Source organism: Sinocyclocheilus anshuiensis, unplaced genomic scaffold, assembly GCF_001515605.1.
Source record: "Sinocyclocheilus anshuiensis isolate Anshui unplaced genomic scaffold, SAMN03320099.WGS_v1.1 scaffold615, whole genome shotgun sequence".
In the NCBI taxonomy this organism is placed as follows: domain Eukaryota; kingdom Metazoa; phylum Chordata; class Actinopteri; order Cypriniformes; family Cyprinidae; genus Sinocyclocheilus; species Sinocyclocheilus anshuiensis.
Window position 1 is genome coordinate 2,542,710 of NW_015552647.1, and position 20,319 is coordinate 2,563,028.

General features: G+C 35.7%; 1 protein-coding gene across 3 annotated transcripts; it reads left to right on the forward strand.

Moving 5' to 3' along the window:
- The first annotated feature begins 3,440 nt into the window (after nt 1-3,440).
- LOC107667011 (uncharacterized) lies at nt 3,441-19,426 on the forward strand. 3 transcript variants are annotated; one of them, XM_016458585.1, is made up of 8 exons: nt 3,441-3,566; nt 13,302-13,394; nt 13,866-14,017; nt 14,140-14,220; nt 17,106-17,226; nt 18,050-18,102; nt 18,459-18,608; nt 18,716-19,426. In XM_016458585.1, the coding sequence occupies exons 1-8, from the start codon at nt 3,491-3,493 to the stop codon at nt 18,890-18,892; spliced, it is 903 nt and encodes a 300-aa protein (XP_016314071.1). In that variant the 5' UTR covers nt 3,441-3,490; the 3' UTR covers nt 18,893-19,426. The 3 variants fall into 3 exon arrangements, with proteins under 3 accessions (XP_016314071.1, XP_016314072.1, XP_016314073.1); XM_016458586.1 differs by having other exon boundaries at nt 13,917-14,017; XM_016458587.1 differs by lacking the exons at nt 3,441-3,566; nt 13,302-13,394 and adding an exon at nt 13,468-13,631.
- The last annotated feature ends 893 nt before the right edge of the window (nt 19,427-20,319 follow it).

A 20,319-nucleotide genomic window follows, 5' to 3' on the forward strand; every position in this document is an offset into this window, starting at 1 on the left:
TAATATATATATATATATATATATATATATATAAATAAAAGGACATTATCCAGTAATTACAGACATTTCCTAACACACAAAGCAATGAAGTGCAACATTCAAAATATAGGTAAAACACCTGCAAAATATAAATATGGAAAATTCCTTCATATTAATACATGTTGAACAGACAGAGGTGAAGAAAATAATTCCTTCAACTTACAGATCCTGACAACATTGGGATCACCTTACTGTAAATGTTCCACAGGAGAGTAGTTCTGTCTGACTATATGCTGTGAAGGGGAACATCTGTCTTTCATGGTGTTTCAGTGAAATGATAGACCAGGCGTGTCCACCCGTCCCTGATCATTACCACTCACCAATTATGTCCTTGGAACATTCAATATTGATTACTTCATCCTTCATTTTTTCACATTTCACCACAGAGGAGTCCATCTCAGATTACGATACAAACACGCAGAACAAGCTTGCAGATTTGTTCTGAACAGGTTCAGCAAAGTCATATACAAAAGAATCTTAGGCATGAGTACATAAGACACTTTTATTTTTGCTTACACCACACTAGAGCTATAATTGCTGCAGCGTCCCTGAGTTATAACTGCAACAGTGCAGATAAGCAACTGAACTGAGGTGCCAGTTCTATAACAATCACTCTCAAAGCAAGCAATATGTTCCTCTGACATTTTCTCCATTTGGGCTAATACAAGACTCTTACACAACTTTTAACAGCAATTTCCTTGTTGTTATGTTTCCTAAGGAAATGCCATTAAGGCAGTCGAAGTTGATAAAATCTACATAGAGTGCCTTGGATGTGAAAGAAAGAGCAGTGAACATTACCCAATTGCTTCAGAATGCTCATGAATATCCTGAGATTTCCTCTCATTCGGAAGGCCTTATAAATGAAAGGGAAAGCTGATGTATATCTTTAATATGGGTAAACAAATTGTTTTGATCATAACTCTTTGTAGAAGGTATAAGCAGGTAATAAGCAAACATAAAATAAAATAATTAAATTAAATAATAAAATAAAACTCAGTTAATAATTGTTAGCATTTCCAGTTTTTCAATCTATTTAAAGTTAGCTTTAACCTGTGTTTTGCCTATTTAAAATCAACATGAAACACTGTTTACTATCCATTTTCATGCAAAAAAATGTGTCAGAGTAAAACAGATATTCAACAATTTAGGATGCTGGGGCATTCTAAATTGTATTAAATAATTTCATAGGTAGGGCAAGTTATTACACTTTTTAAGATTAGAAAGGACAATATTTTATCCTCTTAAATATCATGCACTGATGAATTATTCACAATAGAACCAGGAATATGCATTCAATTGGCCCCAATGCTGTACTGTGTAACCTCTAATCAAACAGACCCGAGTTTGTTTCTCTAGGGTAGTGGCCTCCATATTGCACTGTAACTGTAAATATTGTGGTAACATTGCTTACAGGCTCACGATCTGTGCTTCACACACACATTCTGCCATGCTTCAGGGTAAGACAGCTAATCGTGGCTAACCTCACTCTCTTCAGAAGTTCCCTCGGTGACTGAATGCCTATGGGCTGTAATGCATGAAATCCATTATAGTATCTTTGTTTTCATAAGTAGAAATGCAGGACGCTCTCATGTACGCTCTTACATCCCCAGCTGTACTTCCAGTTCTAATGTTATGCCACATACTGTGGTAACAATCAACAAGATGTTACCACAAGACCTGGGACATTTAGTGGACATCTTGTGTAAATAACAGATGCACCAGTAAGTTGAACTGAGAGCTATACTTTAAAATAGCCATGATTAAATCAAGCACAAGCCAATATGTTGTATGTTCTTACAATGGAATAGACCAATCTAGATCAATTCAAAAATGTAGGGTCAGTTTTCAACATTACAATGTTTCTATTTCAAATGAATGTTTGGGATTTTATTTTTCTTAAAATATATTAAAATGGACAACAGTTATTAACTGTTCAAAAAATGTTATGTTATAATATTCAAAGTTAAATTGTTATATTTTACAATATTACTGACTGTATTGCATTTTTTATCATAAATGTTGCTTTGGTGATCGTAAGAGAAAAAATCTTACCGACCCCAATTTTTTTAATGGTGGCGTTTATATAGAAATTAATATAACTGATATTGCTATTAAAACAACTGTATATACATCTAAGCGAGAAAACCAGGAACCCAGGCCCATGGAACAATACATACTTTCACACCATCCCTTTGAAATATGAATTCCTGAACACAGCATTCCAGAATCACATTGCCATTCATCTCTTCTGCAAACATCTAATTAAATCCAGCCTCAATAGCCAGAGATGGAATCTATGATTCTATTAAGTTTATCCAAAAGGAATAATCATGATAGCAAGATGAATATGCAATATGACGCTTTCTATGAACAAAGTATACCGTGACGTGTTAGAGGTAGGTATTGCATATTCATATTTAATTCACAGCAGTAAAACATAACTGTTGTTAAAGACCAAAAACATAACCTGATCATACATTTCAGAATTTAATATTTAATATTATATATATTGTATCTGATTGCAAATTTAGGTTGTTTTCAGAGCTGCCGTCTCCTATAAATGGATAAATGTGAAATTTTAAACAGCAGGGGTCAGCGCTGTGTCCTAGTTTCTTCACCTAAATGAAAACAGCCCGTAAAACAATGACAACAAGTAATGCTTGCTTAATATGTAGCTACAGGTTCTTGCATACACAAGATATTAACATTGTTATAAAAGCACAAAAATTGATTTATTATATGTTTATTATTACTTGAGGCACTTTGTTGAGTCTGGAAAGTATGCATTAACAAAACACTAGAAACTGCAACAACACATTTCATTCTGTGGACCTGCTGCTGGAACGCTGCCTAAAACACTATGCTTATTTGAAATAAGAAAAAAAGGCATTTATCATCCACTTTCAGATTTAAGTTGAGGAAAAGAGGAGTTATACAATACAATGTTTACATTCAGTTTTTCTCCAGTGCTTTACACAGATGTATGTACATTTAAAATAGTCAAAATACACATCAGCTTACAAGATATCCACACGTTTCGTTCCTTTGTTACAGGACAGCTATAATAATATGTTTTTTTACAATGTGAGTTTTCAGTAGGCATCACGGCAAGCCGATGGATAAATTGAGCACTGATGCTGTCTCTATTTTGTCTTAACCGTCTTAACTTCACTTCAAAAGACTAAAAACATGCAATTTGAGCTACTTTGGATACAGACACTATACTCCATAATTACAACACAGCTTAGGGGAATGAAGAAAAGAATAGAATAGAGTGGAACGGCTGAAGTAGAGAGTGGCAGCGAGTGAAAGAGAGAGGGGGAAGGGCCACACATGAATCTATAAGAGCCCAGGCATTGGCGTTATCTCTTGTGTGACACTCACAGTGAAACAAACCCAAACCTCACCCACTCTCACACACAGTCACATACTGCAGGACCATTCGCTCAGGATGGCCACTCACAGAAAATGCCACAAAGCATCAAATGTAGCTTTCTTAATCAGTCTTTTTGCTGCCTTATTTCAAGGTGAGTACAATTTACTTCACTTTTGTTCTCCTGCAGATGTTTGGACCCAACTTTGCATTACTTCAGATGTTAAGGGAGAAGCATGTTATATTTACATTGTGCTTTGAGAGGTCTTATCTACGCCTAACTTTTAGTAACTATTCAAAAGAAAACTTTTAATGTAAAAGTTTCAGCGCTTGCTATAATGCATGCACGTCTCCACTCCGCTCTGCTAGTTCGCTGTCTGCGAAGCTACCACACCCCTTTGCATCACAGCAATATGCTGTAAATAAAGTTGATGAGTTTCCTCTCAAGATAATGGCTTGGGATCAATTGATTCGCTCTCTCCCACACAGTGTATCTGTGCATATATTATATCACCAGGTGGCCGTGTGTGCGTCTGTATTTGAATTAAAGAGTCCATCTGTTGTTATTCCATTAGGCATAAAGAGGATTTTGTTAATTTGGCGGACTATGAAGCATCCAGGTGTTCAGAAGACCCTGGGCGGCAAAAGTTGTGGACCGTATGATGTAATACAGATTTCAAATTCAGTCAGAGACAGAAACAAACACTCTGTTTACATTACAAGAGCTACACAGGGAAAACCACAAATAGCAGATACAGTGGTGCCGAATTATTTTCTGAATCTATATTTATGAATTATTAGTGCTGTCAAATGATTAAATACGCGATTAATCGCATCCAAAATAAAGGTTTTTGTTTACATAATATATGCATGTGTACTGTGTATATTTATTATGTATATATAAATACACACACATACAGTATATATTTTGAAAATATTTACATGTATATAAATGTATATATTTATATTTTATATTATGTTAATTATATAAATATATTTAATATATAAACATAACATTTTTTTTTTTTAATATACATGCATGTGTGTGTCTTTATATATACATAATAAATATACACAGTATACACACATATATATTATGTAAACAAAAACTTTTATTTTGGATGCGATTAATCGTTTGACAGCACTATTAATTATTAATATTTTCTAGTAAAATATCTAAACTTATTCGAGAAGCAAAATTGCATTAAATATGTTTTTTAAGTTAAAATTAAATTAAATTTTCTATTTTTTTGTATGATTATTTTAAGCCTACATCTAACTAAATTTATTTTATAATTTTATTTGATAATTGTATTTATTTTATAATTTATTAAGGTTTATAGCTTAAAACAAGAATATGTTTTAAACTATAAGCTATAAACCTCAACTTAGAATAACTTATAAATAACTTATAATTTCGCGTCTCGTTAAATTCTGTAGATTTGGACTGTAGATTTTGAATTTTAAGTAAAGAAAATAAGTAAAAATAATTATATTAATTATTATAAATCCATGCATAAAATGATATTTAGCTACATACAATTTTTTAATGATATTTAGCCATATAAAAACACTCAACCATGCAATAATATGAGGAAATATCAATGTTTTATTTAAAAAATTTATTATTTCATCAATTAAGGTGTCAACATACTAGTAAAGTATGTTTATTTTCCAATGCAGATTTGGGGCAATGCATGCATTCCCTTGTATACTCCCGACAACCAAGAAGAGCTTTCACTCTCATTGGCTTAGGTCCCATAACTCAGTTATTGTAGCTTAAAGGGGTAAGAGCTCTGCTGATAATGATGCTTTGGCAGAGAGTGAAGGGGTTGGGCTGCTCAAGGAGTGTCTGATTAGAAACATAAGAGTCTGTCTTTCCTCCATATGTTTGCTGCCCTCTCTGTGGGTGGAGACTATGTGGGGCCCACACTTGAGGAAAAGAGGGGCTGAGGGGTCAGAGATCGGGGGGGCATGCTGTTACAGAGGGAGAGAGAGAGAGAGAGAAGGCGGTCCAAACTTACATTCCTCCTTCCCTTTAACTGGATTGTTTGAGTCTCAAATTCCAGCATCCCTAAGGGAATGCTCAGTGTAGCAGCAAACGACCAGGCATCATTTAGTCGAGCATTGCAAAACTGAACAGAATGTTCTATACCATCATTGATTTCTCAACCTCAGAGAGACAAAAAAATATGATGAGATGATGATCTACAGTAGAAAAGTTTACAATTTTCTAACATTAGGATATCATGACCTAGCAATGAACAATACTTGTATTGCTTTTATTAATCTAGGTGAATGTTTTTTTTTTCATACACTACCTTTTAAAAGTGTGGGGTCAATACGATTTTCTTTTTCTTTTTTTTTTCAGCAAGGACACATTAAATTGATCAAAATATTGAGTAAAGACATAGTTACAAAATATTTATATTTCAAATAATAAATGATGCTTTTTTAAATCCATAAATATCCACAATAATAGTGTTCTAAACATTGATAACAATAAGAACAAGAAATATATCATGAGAATTAAATCAGCATATTAGAATGATTTCTGAAGGATCATGTGACACTGAAGGCTGGAGTAATGATGCTGAAAATGCAGCTTTGCATTACAAGAACAAATTACATTTTAAAATATACTAAAATAGAAAACAGTTCAATTGTAATAATATTTCATATTACAGCATTTTTTACTGTATGTTTGATCAAATAAATACAGCCTTGGTAAGCATACGAGACTTCTTTCGAGAAAACCTAGCTAATGCTAAGGTGTTTTTGGTAGTTGTGAGAGCATTGTTATGCACTTGCTAAGGTGTTCTCAATGGTTTCTAGAGCATTCTACGTGTTTAGTGACTGCTAGGGTGTTCTCAATGGTTTCTAGAGCATTCTAAGTGTTTAGTGACTGCTAGGGTGTTCTGAATGGTTGCTATATGGTGTTCTTAATGGTTGCTAGGGCATTCTAAGTGGATAGTGACTGCTATAGTGTTCTGAATGGTTGCTAGGGTCTTCTTAATGGTTGCTAAGGCATTCTAAGTGTTTAGTGACTGCTAGGGTGTTCTGAATGGTTGCTAGGGTGTTCTTTAGGGTTGCTAGGGCATTCTAAGTGGTTAGTGACTGCTAGAGTGTTCTGAGTGGTTGCTAGGGTCTTCTTAATGGTTGCTAAGGCATTCTAAGTGTTTAGTGACTGCTAGGGTGTTCTTAATGGTTGCTAGGGCATTCTAAGTGGTTAGTGACTGCTAGGGTGATCTGAATGGTTGCTAGGGTGTTCTTAATGGTTGCTAGGACATTCTAAGTGGTTAGTGATTGCTAGGGTGTTCTGAATGGTTGCTAGGGTGTTCTAAATTGTTGCTAGGGCATTCTAAGTGGTTAGTGACTGCTAAGGTGTTCTGAATGGTTGCTAGGGTGTTCTTAATGGTTGCTAGGGCATTCTAAGTGGATAGTGACTGCTAGAGTGTTCTGAATGGTTGCTAGGGAGTTCTTAATGGTTGCTAGGGCATTCTAAGTGGATAGTGACTGCTAGAGTGTTCTGAATGGTTGCTAGGGAGTTCTTAATGGTTGCTAGGGCATTCTAAGTGGATAGTGACTGCTAGAGTGTTCTGAATGGTTGCTAGGGAGTTCTTAATGGTTGCTAGGGCATTCTAAGTGGATAGTGACTGCTAGAGTGTTCTGAATGGTTGCTAGGGAGTTCTTAATGGTTGCTAGGGCATTCTAAGTGGATAGTGACTGCTAGAGTGTTCTGAATGGTTGCTAGGGAGTTCTTAATGGTTGCTAGGGCATTCTAAGTGGATAGTGACTGCTAGAGTGTTCTGAATGGTTGCTAGGGAGTTCTTAATGGTTGCTAGGGCATTCTAAGTGGATAGTGACTGCTAGAGTGTTCTGAATGGTTGCTAGGGTTTTCTTAATGGTTGCTAAGGCATTCTAAGTGTTTAGTGACTGCTAGGGTGTTCTGAATGGTTGCTAGGGTGTTCTTTAGGGTTGCTGTGGCATTCTAAGTGGTTAGTGACTGCTAGAGTGTTCTGAATGGTTGCTAGGGTCTTCTGGATGATTTTGAGTGATGAAGTCAAAAGAGCCAATCCCCAAGAATCGTTGGCATTCTGGTTCACTTTCAAATGTAAGTCTATGGGATTTCTTTTTGCCCACCAGGAAAAATTGCAAGTCACTAAAAAAAAGTTAGTTTATGACCGAGATTTGAGGACATTTTCTTTGCCTTTGATAGGCAAAAGTGACAGATGTACTTGAGAGGGGGGTTGGAGGCATATGCTCGTGCATCTGCTGTAGTAAAGCTGATCTCTCATAGCAGCTGAAGAACTGTCAGTGTTATCAAGTGTGAAGCAGGGCATGATGTAGCGAGAGGGCTGTCAGCTCCGAGAGAAACTGCGATGTGGGACCTCGCCAAGTAGCGTGAGCAGCCTCGAGGATCACAGTACAGATGTAGAACAAATACATACCACTTTATTTACACCCACACCCCTTCTGTCTTTCTTTCCTCGCATGATAGGTTCCTTTATCATTCCTTCTTCCCTACAACTTAAAAGGAATCCATCCTATCCTGTTATTCAGGCATTCCTGGGGTTGGAATGATGAAACATTTCATGACTGGGAATTCCCAGAGGCTTTGAGGGAAAGGCAGGGATAGTAAGAGAATAAGAGATGTAACTTCCTGTTATGTGATGGGAAATATGGAGGGAATGGGGTGAAGATGAGTTGAGGAATAGGGGGGATGGGGGCAGATAGATATAACATCTGTGTGGAAGGGGGTTGTAGAAATGTTCCCTATGGTTGTAAGAGGCTCATTTGTAATGTTGGGGGTGGTGCAAGTGCCTGAGTGAATTGGTCTACACGTGTTTTTGTTTGTGTGGACAATTATTGACGTCAACTTTTCACCTTCAAACAAACACATTTGGTAAAAAGATGTTTCTCTTTCTGATGAACACAGATGTGCATACTTAGAAACGATTATACAGAAAGAAAAAGAGAAATACAATCAGTACTGTCACAAAATTTTACAAAGAAATTTTTAATTAAAAACTCATGAGTAAAAGACAGAATTTTCATTTTTTGGGTGGACTATCCCTTTAATTTGGCTAAAGGTTTTCTTTAATCGTCCTATTTTTGCCTCTATTTTAGCCAGATATTCATTCCCTGTGACCCTGATGCTAACACTTCTCTACCACTCACTATGGTGTGTTTTGAGATGCATTAAATTTGTACCAAATTTGTACAAAAATGGGGGAGAAAAGGCTCATTCTTGTTCTCATGTGAGCACAAAATCTTTTTTCACATCACAACTGGGTTACTAATATCCCTTCTGGCAAACTGGAGCCATGCTTTCATATGATTCTTTGATTCTTTGAAACCAATTCACTCAAGAGCTATTGATATGGTTTAACTTATTCTGTCATCTACTGAACTATGTAGTGCCTTCGGGTGCAAAGTCTTTAATGCTTTCAAATAGTTTGTACACGATTCAGTTCAGTGTACAGTAGTTTGTTGGTATATATAAAATAATAAATGATGTATTTTTCTATTGCTGCAATAGGCTATAATATTATCTATTTTTATATCATATCTAGACAAAATGTCTAATACCTGTCCTACAAATATACGTAAAATTACAAGTAAGTAATCGCTTTCGTTATACAATGGAAAAACATACAGCAATCATTCAACAAGAAATTCACTGAACAATCAATACCAGACACAAGTCATAGTAGTGTTGAAAACAACACCAAAGATGTAATGAGCCTTCCACAAGGGTCCAAAAGTAACCGACAACAAAGGCAAAGTGTACTGTATATTAAGTTGCTGTCACCTCCAGATTCAGTATGCTTTCTATAGCACAGGACAACAGCTGTGATGGGCAAGTGTGTTATAAACTGCAGTGAAATTCATTGTTAGCATGCCATCTCAATTTTATCCTCCACACTCTTCTTTTGCTCTTCAATGGTCTAAGAACCCTCTTCTTATCGAGAAAACAAAAGTTTTTAGATCAGAATTTTGGCTTCTGGGTGCTTTAAAGCACCAGTACTTGGATGGTTTTGAAAGAAACTAGATAATGTTCTTCTGTGATACCCATTTTTTCTATGTTTTCCTCTTTTTTGCACTACTGTTCAAAAGAGGTCATTGGTATACATTTTTTTTTTTCTGAATAAAAACAGGTTGTGCTTTATCAGAACGGCTGAATCAAAACCCATCTGTCTGTCAGTTTACAGGAAGGATGGAAGGAAGTGAAGCAGAGCAAATGATTCCAGCCAAGGGTCAGTTTAGGGTTATCTCTTTATCTTTGCACTGAAATATACCTAATACAATGTTTTAGTTCAGAATGCTGTCCACTATGCAATGCAAATCTTTAAGAAAAAAAAGCATAGGCATCATTACATCTGTGTTGGTTAATAAGACGTTCGTGCAGTTGCTAAATTTAATTAAACCATCAAAACAATACACCTCTGAAATACCAGACACACACACGCCTGATACCACACACACAGTCTCCGTTTAACCAATTTATAGGAAGGGAAATAAACAAAGTCGTATCAGGCTGGTAGGAGCCCATGCAGGGGGAGCAAATGAAAGAGTGAATACCGCTGAGGTGAGGTCATGCTAGGAACGAGGGGCTCAGAGAAGCAGGAGGGTGGACTCTGGAGTAGAGGAGGAGGAGAAAACAAGATTTTAATGTGCACATCTGGTGACTTCAGCTAATGGTGATGGAAACAAAACCCTTGGCATGAATTAATCTGTAACGTCAGAAACGCTCTTTCATAGCTCAGGAGTCCTAAACATAGAAATAATTGAAACAACTGCTGGCATGCAGCTAGAATATACAGCTGCTATACAGTAGAGTTATAAAAACTCTAATTTTCATATTGAAAGGTTATACTGAAAACTCATGGCAAACCTGACCACAGTTTGAGATGCTATTAATATCTCTTCTGAAGGTCTAGAGACTGGGTTCTTTCTCTCAAGACAAGAAGGTAAAAGTCTCCATTGGCTCTTCATTTAATCTCATTGCTGGCAAGGAGACATAACAGCTATTAAAGAGATATTAACGAGATATTAAATCACATTTGTGCTTTTTTCTTTTAGAAACATGCAAAAAGCAAATAAGGGATTCACACGGATTCTAAGGATAATAATGAAAGCAATATTTATAAGGATAATATCCACAGCAAACCCTAGCTAGTTCATTTGAATGTCAGTAGACAAGAGAAATATTATACATTTCTTTAGTCAGCAATACTAATAAAATGTCTTGCAAGTGACAGAGTTTTGATGACAAACAATTTACTGTTTTAGTACCTATAAATTCTCTGGTTTAAATATTTTCATTAATCAGCCAGTTGCTCATACATTGGAAAGTGTATTACACAGAAGTGGAATGTAGGCTATTATTCTTGAGAAGCTACATAATCTTGCTTATAAATCTAATTTACAAAACACTTAGGGAGGATTTCACTAAACAGTTATGCCTCCACAAACTAACACTCAAACCTGGTTTAAAAGATGGGGAATTGCATTGTGCAAATTGCATTCAGAGTTTGCACCATTACGGATTTGCATCACTTTTTTGGTCAAAACAAAGAAGCGCATGCTTATATGCCAATTCATTCTCTAATGAATTTCCCTGTGAAATGTTGAAGCATGGAAAAATCTAGATGCTAGCATCAGGATACAGTTACATATGCTTTATCCTGACTTATAAATATAATAATACAAGCAGAAGAGATTCATCCAAGAGAGAAACGCTACCATATCATATCATTACTTCTCATGGCTATTTAATTTACAGGCAAAATAAAAACATGGGAAATCTCATTTGCTGACTTCCAAAAATTTGGTGTATGACCAATCAAAAGATCCATTAGAATTAATTAGACTGGTGAACTTGAGAATAGTTTGCTGCATGCTCAAGAGAATTATGCAAATAATGCTAAATAATCGTTTCATTATAATGATGGAACGGATGTCTTAGAGCACACTAAATCATTCTGACAGTGATCTGACTCAGTAATGTCTCGCTTTAGGTTTCATGTGTATCATGCTGAGCGCTGACACATGACCAAAGACAGAAAAAGATCTCTCTTTAAAATAGAATCACTCCTTTATTCAAAACATCTCTAGCAGAAAATCACATTTTTCAGCACATAATTCATGTGCAAATGAGAAATGGCTCCAGAAAGACATAAATACGAGTCTTTTATTTCCTCTTTCCATCTCCCTGCCTCCTTTTCTTTGACTATTCTTTTCTTTTTAACCTCTGACTGAGGGGAGTGTGTTGAGGCAGGAACGGGGTCAGAGGTCAGGACCTCTTGTAGCAGGGAGGAGGAGTGAGGTTACGGTTTTATTATCTCAGTCTGTGCTGATGTAACCATGCTCAATTAGTCTATTAATTACACACAGCACATTTAACTCATTGATTCGAACCGGTGCAGCCCTTGGCAGAGCTGTTCAGAAATTAGGTCAGTGTTCATTCCTCTGGCTCTGAAAAACATTATGCAATTTAATCGACTTGAACCAGAGTTAAGCACGCTAAGCAAATGCTAAACATTCCTCTGATTTCAAAGATTGAGTTTTGTAAGCTTCATCAACTACAGCACCAGCAACATTTTAAAGGAAGCATAGGAGATAGGACAGAATAAGAAAAATGTTTACCGGACAGATTCAAGCGCACCTCGCCCACATAAGCTCTATGGCTCAATGTGTTGGCTCTAACACAAGTTTTTAACTCATACACTACAATGATTGTGGGTGATGAAGACAGAAAACAGCTCAATTAAATAGAGGGGGAAAAAGGAGAAAAACTTTAACTGAAATGCTAATTGGATTTGAGTCTATGGAACACTGCCAATGCAATAATATCATGACAAGATTTTAAACAACACAACATTGATGATTTACAGCTCAGTTAAGGCTTATTAATTCTAATAATTTTATCTAACTAGACACATTTCCAAATAAAATATGTGAGTGGTGCCTAACCAAGGGGTTAGTAAGATTTTTTTATGTTTTTGAAAGAAGTCTCTTATGCACACCAAGGATGCATTTATTTAATCCAAATCACCATTAAAACAGTGATATTGTGATATATCATTACAAATCAGCATCAATACTCTTACACTCAATACTCAGTCACCAGTGTCACGTGATCCTTTAGAAATCATTCTAATATGCTAATTTGCTAATTTTTCATTATTTTCAATGTTGAAAACAGTTATGCTGCAATCATTTTTGGTTACACTTTATTTCGATAGTCCACTTTAGACATTCTACTAACGATACGTAACTACATGTCAACTACATGTCAACTAATTCTAATTGATTTGCAACTACATGTCTACTAACTCTCAGAGTAGACTGTTAGGGTAGGTTTATGATTAGTAGAATAAGTTGACATACTTGCAAAGTTTCTGATAGTCAGTATGTTGTTGACCCATCAAAATAAAGTGTTAGAAGATATTAAGCAGACAGTCTACTAATACTCTAATGACTGCTAGTTGACATGTAGTTGCAAAGTTACTTACTGTTAGTAGAATGTCTAAAGTGGACTATCGAAATAAAGTGTTACCTAATTTTTTCAGGGTATTTTAAGAATAGAAAGTTCAAAAGAACAGCATTTACTTTAAATAGTTTTTCGTAACAATGTAAAAGTCTTTACTGTCACTTTTGAGCAATTTAATGCATCCCTGCAGAACAGACCTATTAATTTCTTGCTCAGATCCCTCCTTCAGTGCACGCCTATTGTGTATCTTTTGCTCATTTTATTATCTGCCAAACAAAGACTGAATGTTTGAGAAAGATTAAAATTAGAGTATCACAACTTAATATCATGACACTTTGAATGCAGTTAGTTTGAATGAGCCGCCCTGATAACATTTACCTTAAATTTCAGCTGTGATTTGTGATGATGTGTATGACGTTTCGGATAGAATCATCCGTGGGGATGGTGATCCACTCCTTCCAGCAGCAAAGGTGCACAGCAAAGGTAAAAAAAAAAAAAAAAAAGGAAAATAATCCATGCTAAACTCAGCAAAGGAATAAATGAAACATTAATACATTAATGGATTAATAAAGGTGCTATTTGGACATAATATCTTCTCTGCCTTCTCTGTAATTAAAAACATGAATCACTTTTAATTCCTTTTCCTTTGTTTTCCCATGAGTTTTGAGCTAATTAACTTACACAACATCAGCCAGCAAAAAAAGCAAGAAAAATATCTAGGTATTTATGACCAAAACAGGTGATGTTGTTGTTTTAAATTACATTACAATTCAAGTTTGGTTTGGATTAGATGTGATATAATTAATCCATTTGTAAGTCTAAAAAGTAGAATTTACCTCACTAAACTATGACCATGTTCTTCACATTCAAAATTAAACTGTATGAGAAAAACAACTCTCTCTGACAATGACCACAACACTTGGACAAGTAATTACAAGTATATTTCTCTCACAGAAGATCCCCAGATCCAGATTTTAATTTTACCCACCATGTCACCTGATTCAGAGATGCCACAAACTGAGACCACTGAGCCAACTCAACCTGACACAAAGACCCCAGATCAGACTGACCCAAACCCACCTGAAAAAAACAGTGTCACTTCTAAGGTGGGGACACTCCATACTGTACTTCAGAAAACATCATCAAAGAATTCATTATTTGTCAAGCTCCATCCATTATGTGTATGGTTAAGAAGACTTCTAGTCCTTTATTTGTGTTTATTTTGCAGGTCAATGTGGTCTGCGTGGATAAGATACCGGTGCGATACAAATATGATGTGCTGCTGAAACTAAAGGCCTCCTCCACATGTGTAAGTACTGGTCTGGATTTATCCTGTGATAATTGGGCAGAATCTGGGGAAATAATATTATATAATAGTAGCAGTACTGATTCTAGATCCCTTCTGGCTAGTTTAAAGGGGGGTTTGAAATTAGGTAGAGAGTTGGAAAACTCACCTAAGCTTTAGTTAAACTATAGAGACCAAAACAGACCAGTAGTACTCAAACTGATTCTAAAAAAAGTTCATCCAAGTAACAAGGTTGCGAGTAGCCTATCTGCACCCACATTGTGCAGAAAACATGATTATTAAAAATAAAAATAACATTTTTAAGTAAAATATATTTTAGATTGTTTTATTATTATTTAACATTTCCAAAGCCCAGAGCCTAATTTGATAACCTATATTATATTATTTTAGATTACTATTTTGAATATTTCACCCAAAAAAAAACAAACATAAATGGCATTTTGCTTAAATAAATGAAAGCAATTTTTATTACCATAATGTCAGACTCTATTCCGTGTTGTTGCATTAAAAGACTGTTGGTTTTGAGCAACTCCCACGTCTCCTCGTTTCCTCGTTCCCTTGCTCCAAGTGAAACGTGACACATAACATTTTTGCATTGTATTGTTATATTCATGACAGTTAAGCACTTTCCCCAAATTCTCATTACCATAAAGCCATAAAATATATTAAATTGTACAATATTATATACTTACAAAAATGTTAAAGGGGTCATATGATGCTGCTAAAAAGAACATTATTTTGTGTATTTTGTTTAATGAAATGTGTTTATGCGGTTTAAGGTTAAAAAAACACATTATTTTCCACATACTGTACATTATTGTTTCTCCTCTATGCCCTGCCTTTCTGAAACGCATCAATTTTTACAAAGCTCATCGGTCTGAAAAGCGAGGTGTGCTCTGATTGGCCAGCTATCCAGTGCATTGTGATTGGCTGAATACCTCAAGCGTGTGACGGAAATGTTACACCCCTACCACATTGTGATGCACTGTCCGGCCGGAGCGACAAGACAAAAACATTAAAACCCATTATAAACGAGCCATTTGTTGCATCCAGTGGGGTCTTTTTATGCGTTGCGTTAACATAAAACCATTTCTGCATTTGTGATCGGAGAAATGACAAACAAGCGCTACTCTACACTGCTCAACAGCCGGAGGGCTAGAGTGAGCGGCGGCCGGCGGCTTGAGTGAGCGGCGGCGGGCGGGCTTGAGAACGGCGCTGCCGGCGGATTTGACGAAGGAGCGACCGGCGGGCTTGCGGCAACCACATGTGATGACCCAGGGCTGGACTCCGCTTCGTCCACGGTGAACGCCGATCCGGCGATCCACAGCGCGAAGTTGATGTATTCCCTCAGCGACCAGCACAGATCAGCTCTAGACATGGCAGCAGAAACAATACTACAGCGAGAATAAAAGTTACGCCTTCTTTCTTTGCGTGAACATTTGGGTGGCGTTATGCAAATCTTCCCACATCGTGACGTAGATATGTGGGGGCGTGTTAGAACGAGCCGTTTTAGGTAGGCGTGGTTGACTCTTGACTTTTATAAAGAATATCTCTTTGGATTTGAGACTTTAGTCTTTGCAACTTTACAGATCTTCTTCATGCACCAAGAGCTTGTAACACTTCAAAGAGAAAGGAAAAATTTAAATCGCATCATATGACCCCTTTAAAAAAGATTTATTTAAATTGTAAAGCACTTGGACACATAATGGCATCATTTGTTGCATTAATGTACTGTATACTGTTTTAAACAAAAACAAGCATTGCATTCATGTAAAAAAAATTATAATTATAAAAAAAAAACTATTATAGTAATAAATATTGTCTTTGAGAACAGTGGAAATTACAAAAAAAAATCTGGAGTGTAATGTGACCACATGTTTTCATGAGAATCACCAATTAGCAATCACTCAGACATACCCACACACCTTTAAATTTCAGAAAACCCGCACTAAAGTGTGATCAGCATAATCTACAATAAAAACAGAGCCTTTAGTCACAGACAAAACAATAGAGAGACTGCTAAGTGTGTCTTCCTTTTGCCAACTATGACTTTATACAAGATGTTTAAGTCTTTTTACAAGTCATCCTATAGAGACCCTAAAAAGTGTGTTATGCTATGTGCTAAGCTAAGGTCTCGCTGGGTGGACCCATCATAGATGGGTCACACAAGTGTCCTTGTGGCCTGCACATCAATGGCATTCCATTACACGCTATGGGTGGCGGCAGTTCGGCATTCATGCCAGGAACTCTGCCAAGATGCACAGTCGGGCCTCTAGGTTTAGTTTCAGAGCCAGTAAAGAGTCTCAATAGAATAAAGTATCTATTACTAGTTGTAAAATAGAAAAAAAAGACATCATGAATGACTTGCATAATACATAAAATTCAGAACAAATTTGACACTTATTTTAACAAAAAAGAAAACCAATTGTTTAGCAAGTGAAGGAAAATTATGCAAGTTAAACTGTTTCTGTCTTATTTATATATTGTAGCATTTATACATTACTTTTAATTTTTGAAAGTTTGCTCAGTTTATTAGCAACATAACTATCGATTTTAGTATTTTGAATTATTATTAAGGATTATGATCAAAATGGGAATTCTTCTATTCGCCAATGGTCCCTTGGAGAACTGTGATTGAGTGGAAGGGGAGGCTGTTGCTAAGAGAGAAAACCTGAACATACAGGCGTCATATTACACCACATTCCAGGAAAGAAAGAAATATGAGAGACAGAGAGAAAGAAAGGGGAGGAAAAGACAGTAAGGCTTAATGCATCACTCTGCTTTCTTTTCATGATGTTTACATTTTAAATAACCACACACACATATACATACATATATATGCATTTAAAAGTGTCCTACACTTATTCAAAAGCTCTTTCATCCAATAGGAAGAGACTAAAGTCAGGATACAGAGTGTTCTAGAACATCTCTGCGGTGAAGACTGCAAACTTGAAATCTATCAGGAAGACAACATGGATGAGGTCATTGTTTATGGAGACAGCATTGAAGGTTTGTGTTGTCTTCTTTTTGTTATTTATTTGCTTGTTTTATATTTGTCGAATATAGAAAATGTACAGCAAAAACACTGCTATCAATGTCCTAAAACCACCAGATTAAAATATCAGTTAATTAAAATTCATGTGTGTGAATTTGACTTGATATAGGCCCACCCGACCAAATAAAAAAGGATATTTTATTAAATATGATAAGATATATAAATCTAATATTATAGATATGAAATACAATATCGATGGCATTTCAAACAACCATCTATCCGTCTTATAAAGCATCAAACTTAAATTCTTTTTAAAGCCAACATTCAACATATGTGACCCTGGACCACAAAACCAGTCTTAAGTCGCTGGGGTATATTTGTAGCAATAGCCAAAAATACATTGTATGGGTCAAAATTATAGATTTTTCTTTTATGCCAAAAAGCATTAGGATATTAAGTAAAGATCATGTTCCATGAAGATATTTTGTAAATTTCCTACTGTATAATATTTAACATGTATAATATATTAAAACTTCATTTTTGATTAGTAATATGCATTGCTAAGATTATACTAGTTAAAGAATTGCCATTGAATTTCTTTGAATTTCAATTCATTTTTACATATTCAGACTATAAAACTTCTACATACTGTCTACATCTCACTTCAAATTCAGAAACTGAACTGGAATTTAAAAATTCTCTGCAGACTAAATTTATTGCCAAAAAATACAAATATAAATCAATAAGTGACTAATATGGGTGTATGTTAAATATTCCAGTGCTGTGAACAATCAGAATAAAATCTGTCATTATTTCATATATTTTGTATTTATTCAGCTGATCCTGAAGGAATGGCTGGGAAGTTCAACAACGACAACATCACCGATAAGGTCAGCAACGCTGAAAACTTTGTCATGTAATGAAGTAAGCGGAGTGAAAAAGAAAACAAAAATAGACAGTCCATATCAATAATACACACCCTTTTATTAGGCCTCTGAATCAGAAACACTGCCTATTTTACCATGCGGTTTAGTTAAGGGGTTAAGTTAGGGTGAGGTACGACTGTAACTCATTATAAGGGTAAACAGCTGTGCTGACAAATCAGATCAACACACTATATGACACTTCGCACAAACCTAATTCCACGTAATTCACACAATATTGTAACACAAAGCTATAATAACCAAAATACAACTACTTCCAGGTCAAAAAAAGCTAACATATTTTGGAATTGGTCTGTGTCTAGGTGGAAGTAGAGGAGGCGGTGTCCCGAATGGGCCAGCACTCTAAAATTGTCCTGATCTCTCTTCTGATAACGGGTTTGCTTCTTGCTGCTTTGCTAATTGCTGGATACCTTCTAAAGACAAATCGAGGACAATCGAAAGGGCTACGACTGGTGAGTGTGACCATCTAATCACTGCACATTCCAAATGAATCAATAGTATTAGGGTTGAGGTAGGATCAGTGCTCAGCATATCTATCCAATGTCTCGTCCCAATCAAGGCTGAGGACTCCTTTCAAGTGGATCAAGAGAACCAAGGCAACACACTGCTGTCTGTGGCTCCTCTGCCTCAACAGGAGACTTTGGACAAGAATATCATCATTGGAGAGTCTCCAGAATCTCCCCCCACCAATGGACACTCCGCCACCCAAACACAAGTGGCCGATACTCCGATGTAAGCAACTCGGAGTCAACATCAATCCATTGACCAACGTGAAGAGTGAACAAACATCATGGGTTATCATGCACAACTGCTTTAGGTGTGATAATAAAAACTGTAATGGAGGTGATGTTGAGAAAAACAGTGATGAAAGTACGAGAAACTTATGTGAAAAGACTGATTGCTGGGCAGCCTTTTAGATAAAAGAACCAAATCTGTTCCAGTTGAGCCTGAAATGTTAGCTGATGAATAACAATTCAGAAACCACATCAATTATACACAAACATTTACACTTTCAAATATGTTTGGACTCCACCAGTGCAAAACTTCTCTTGAGATCTTCCATGCTTAAGGAATTCGTAAGCTGCATATAATGAATAGGATTTGTATTATACTGTATGTTTAGATGAGCCAAAATCTGAAGTATGTACAGTATTCATACTAGAAAAGCATTCTCAAGTCTACAACTGCTGCTCTACATAGTGTTGGTGGTTACTAACATGTTCGTTAACATTAATGTGTTAGGTATTACAAAATAACAATGAACAATACTTTTACAGCATTTATTAATCTATGATGATGCCAATTTCTATATATACAACATAATACATTTTTTAACATATCAAGTTGTATAAATGAGCTTTAATGTATTATGAAAGAATATGAATGAATGAACAATGGTATACTTATGAATTAACATTAACTTTGATTATTAAATGCTATAAAATTGTTCGTGTCAATGTTGTTCATGAAATCGAATTCATTAATGTTAACGAACTGAAGCTCATTGTGAAGCGGTATCCTTAAATTTTCAGGTACATCAGAATAGTTACTATTGTCTGGATTCAACATTTCTTAAAATTAGGATTCTTATCAGATAGAATGGGGTTATCAACCCTGGCCTTTCACTGACATAAATGTAGTCTCATTTTCAATCGCCTATGTTAGTATTTTGCATTTGCCACTCTTGATTTGATTCATTTTGGTAATGTACAGGATGCTTATGCATTTCAGACTTTTTTTGCATTTGGCAGATGCTTTTATATTTTAAAGTAGATTTAATCAGTATGCGTATTCCTGGAAACTGAACTCAGGACCTTGGCATTTCTAACATTATTCTCTACAAGGTGAGCTGAAAAATGTGTAATATGCAAAAAGCTGTAAAGTGGTATCTCATAACACAAGTACTGCTAAAACTCTTGAGTGTCAGACATCACACACATCTTAATGGTAAAGACAAAATAGCCGCTACAACAAACAACAAATTTGAACTTTACTGTTTGTGTAATTGCATATATTTTTATACAAAGTATATTTTGTTTTATACTTTTTTGTTTTGGTGTGTAATCTAGACATTCAGTTACTCAGTGGGGGGGGGTGGAAGTGTATGTGTATGAGTGAGTTCTTCTTATATTGTTTTGTTTGTCATATCATTTCATTTATTGT

Bases quoted from the DNA above. Each gene is read 5' to 3' on its own strand.
- LOC107667011 (XM_016458585.1), top strand. From the start codon at position 3,491: ATGGCCACTCACAGAAAATGCCACAAAGCATCAAATGTAGCTTTCTTA. The intron at 17,227-18,049 runs GTTTGTGTTGTC...GTATTTATTCAG, and splicing joins TTATGGAGACAGCATTGAAG to CTGATCCTGAAGGAATGGCT. The intron at 18,609-18,715 runs GTGAGTGTGACC...GTCCCAATCAAG, and splicing joins AATCGAAAGGGCTACGACTG to GCTGAGGACTCCTTTCAAGT.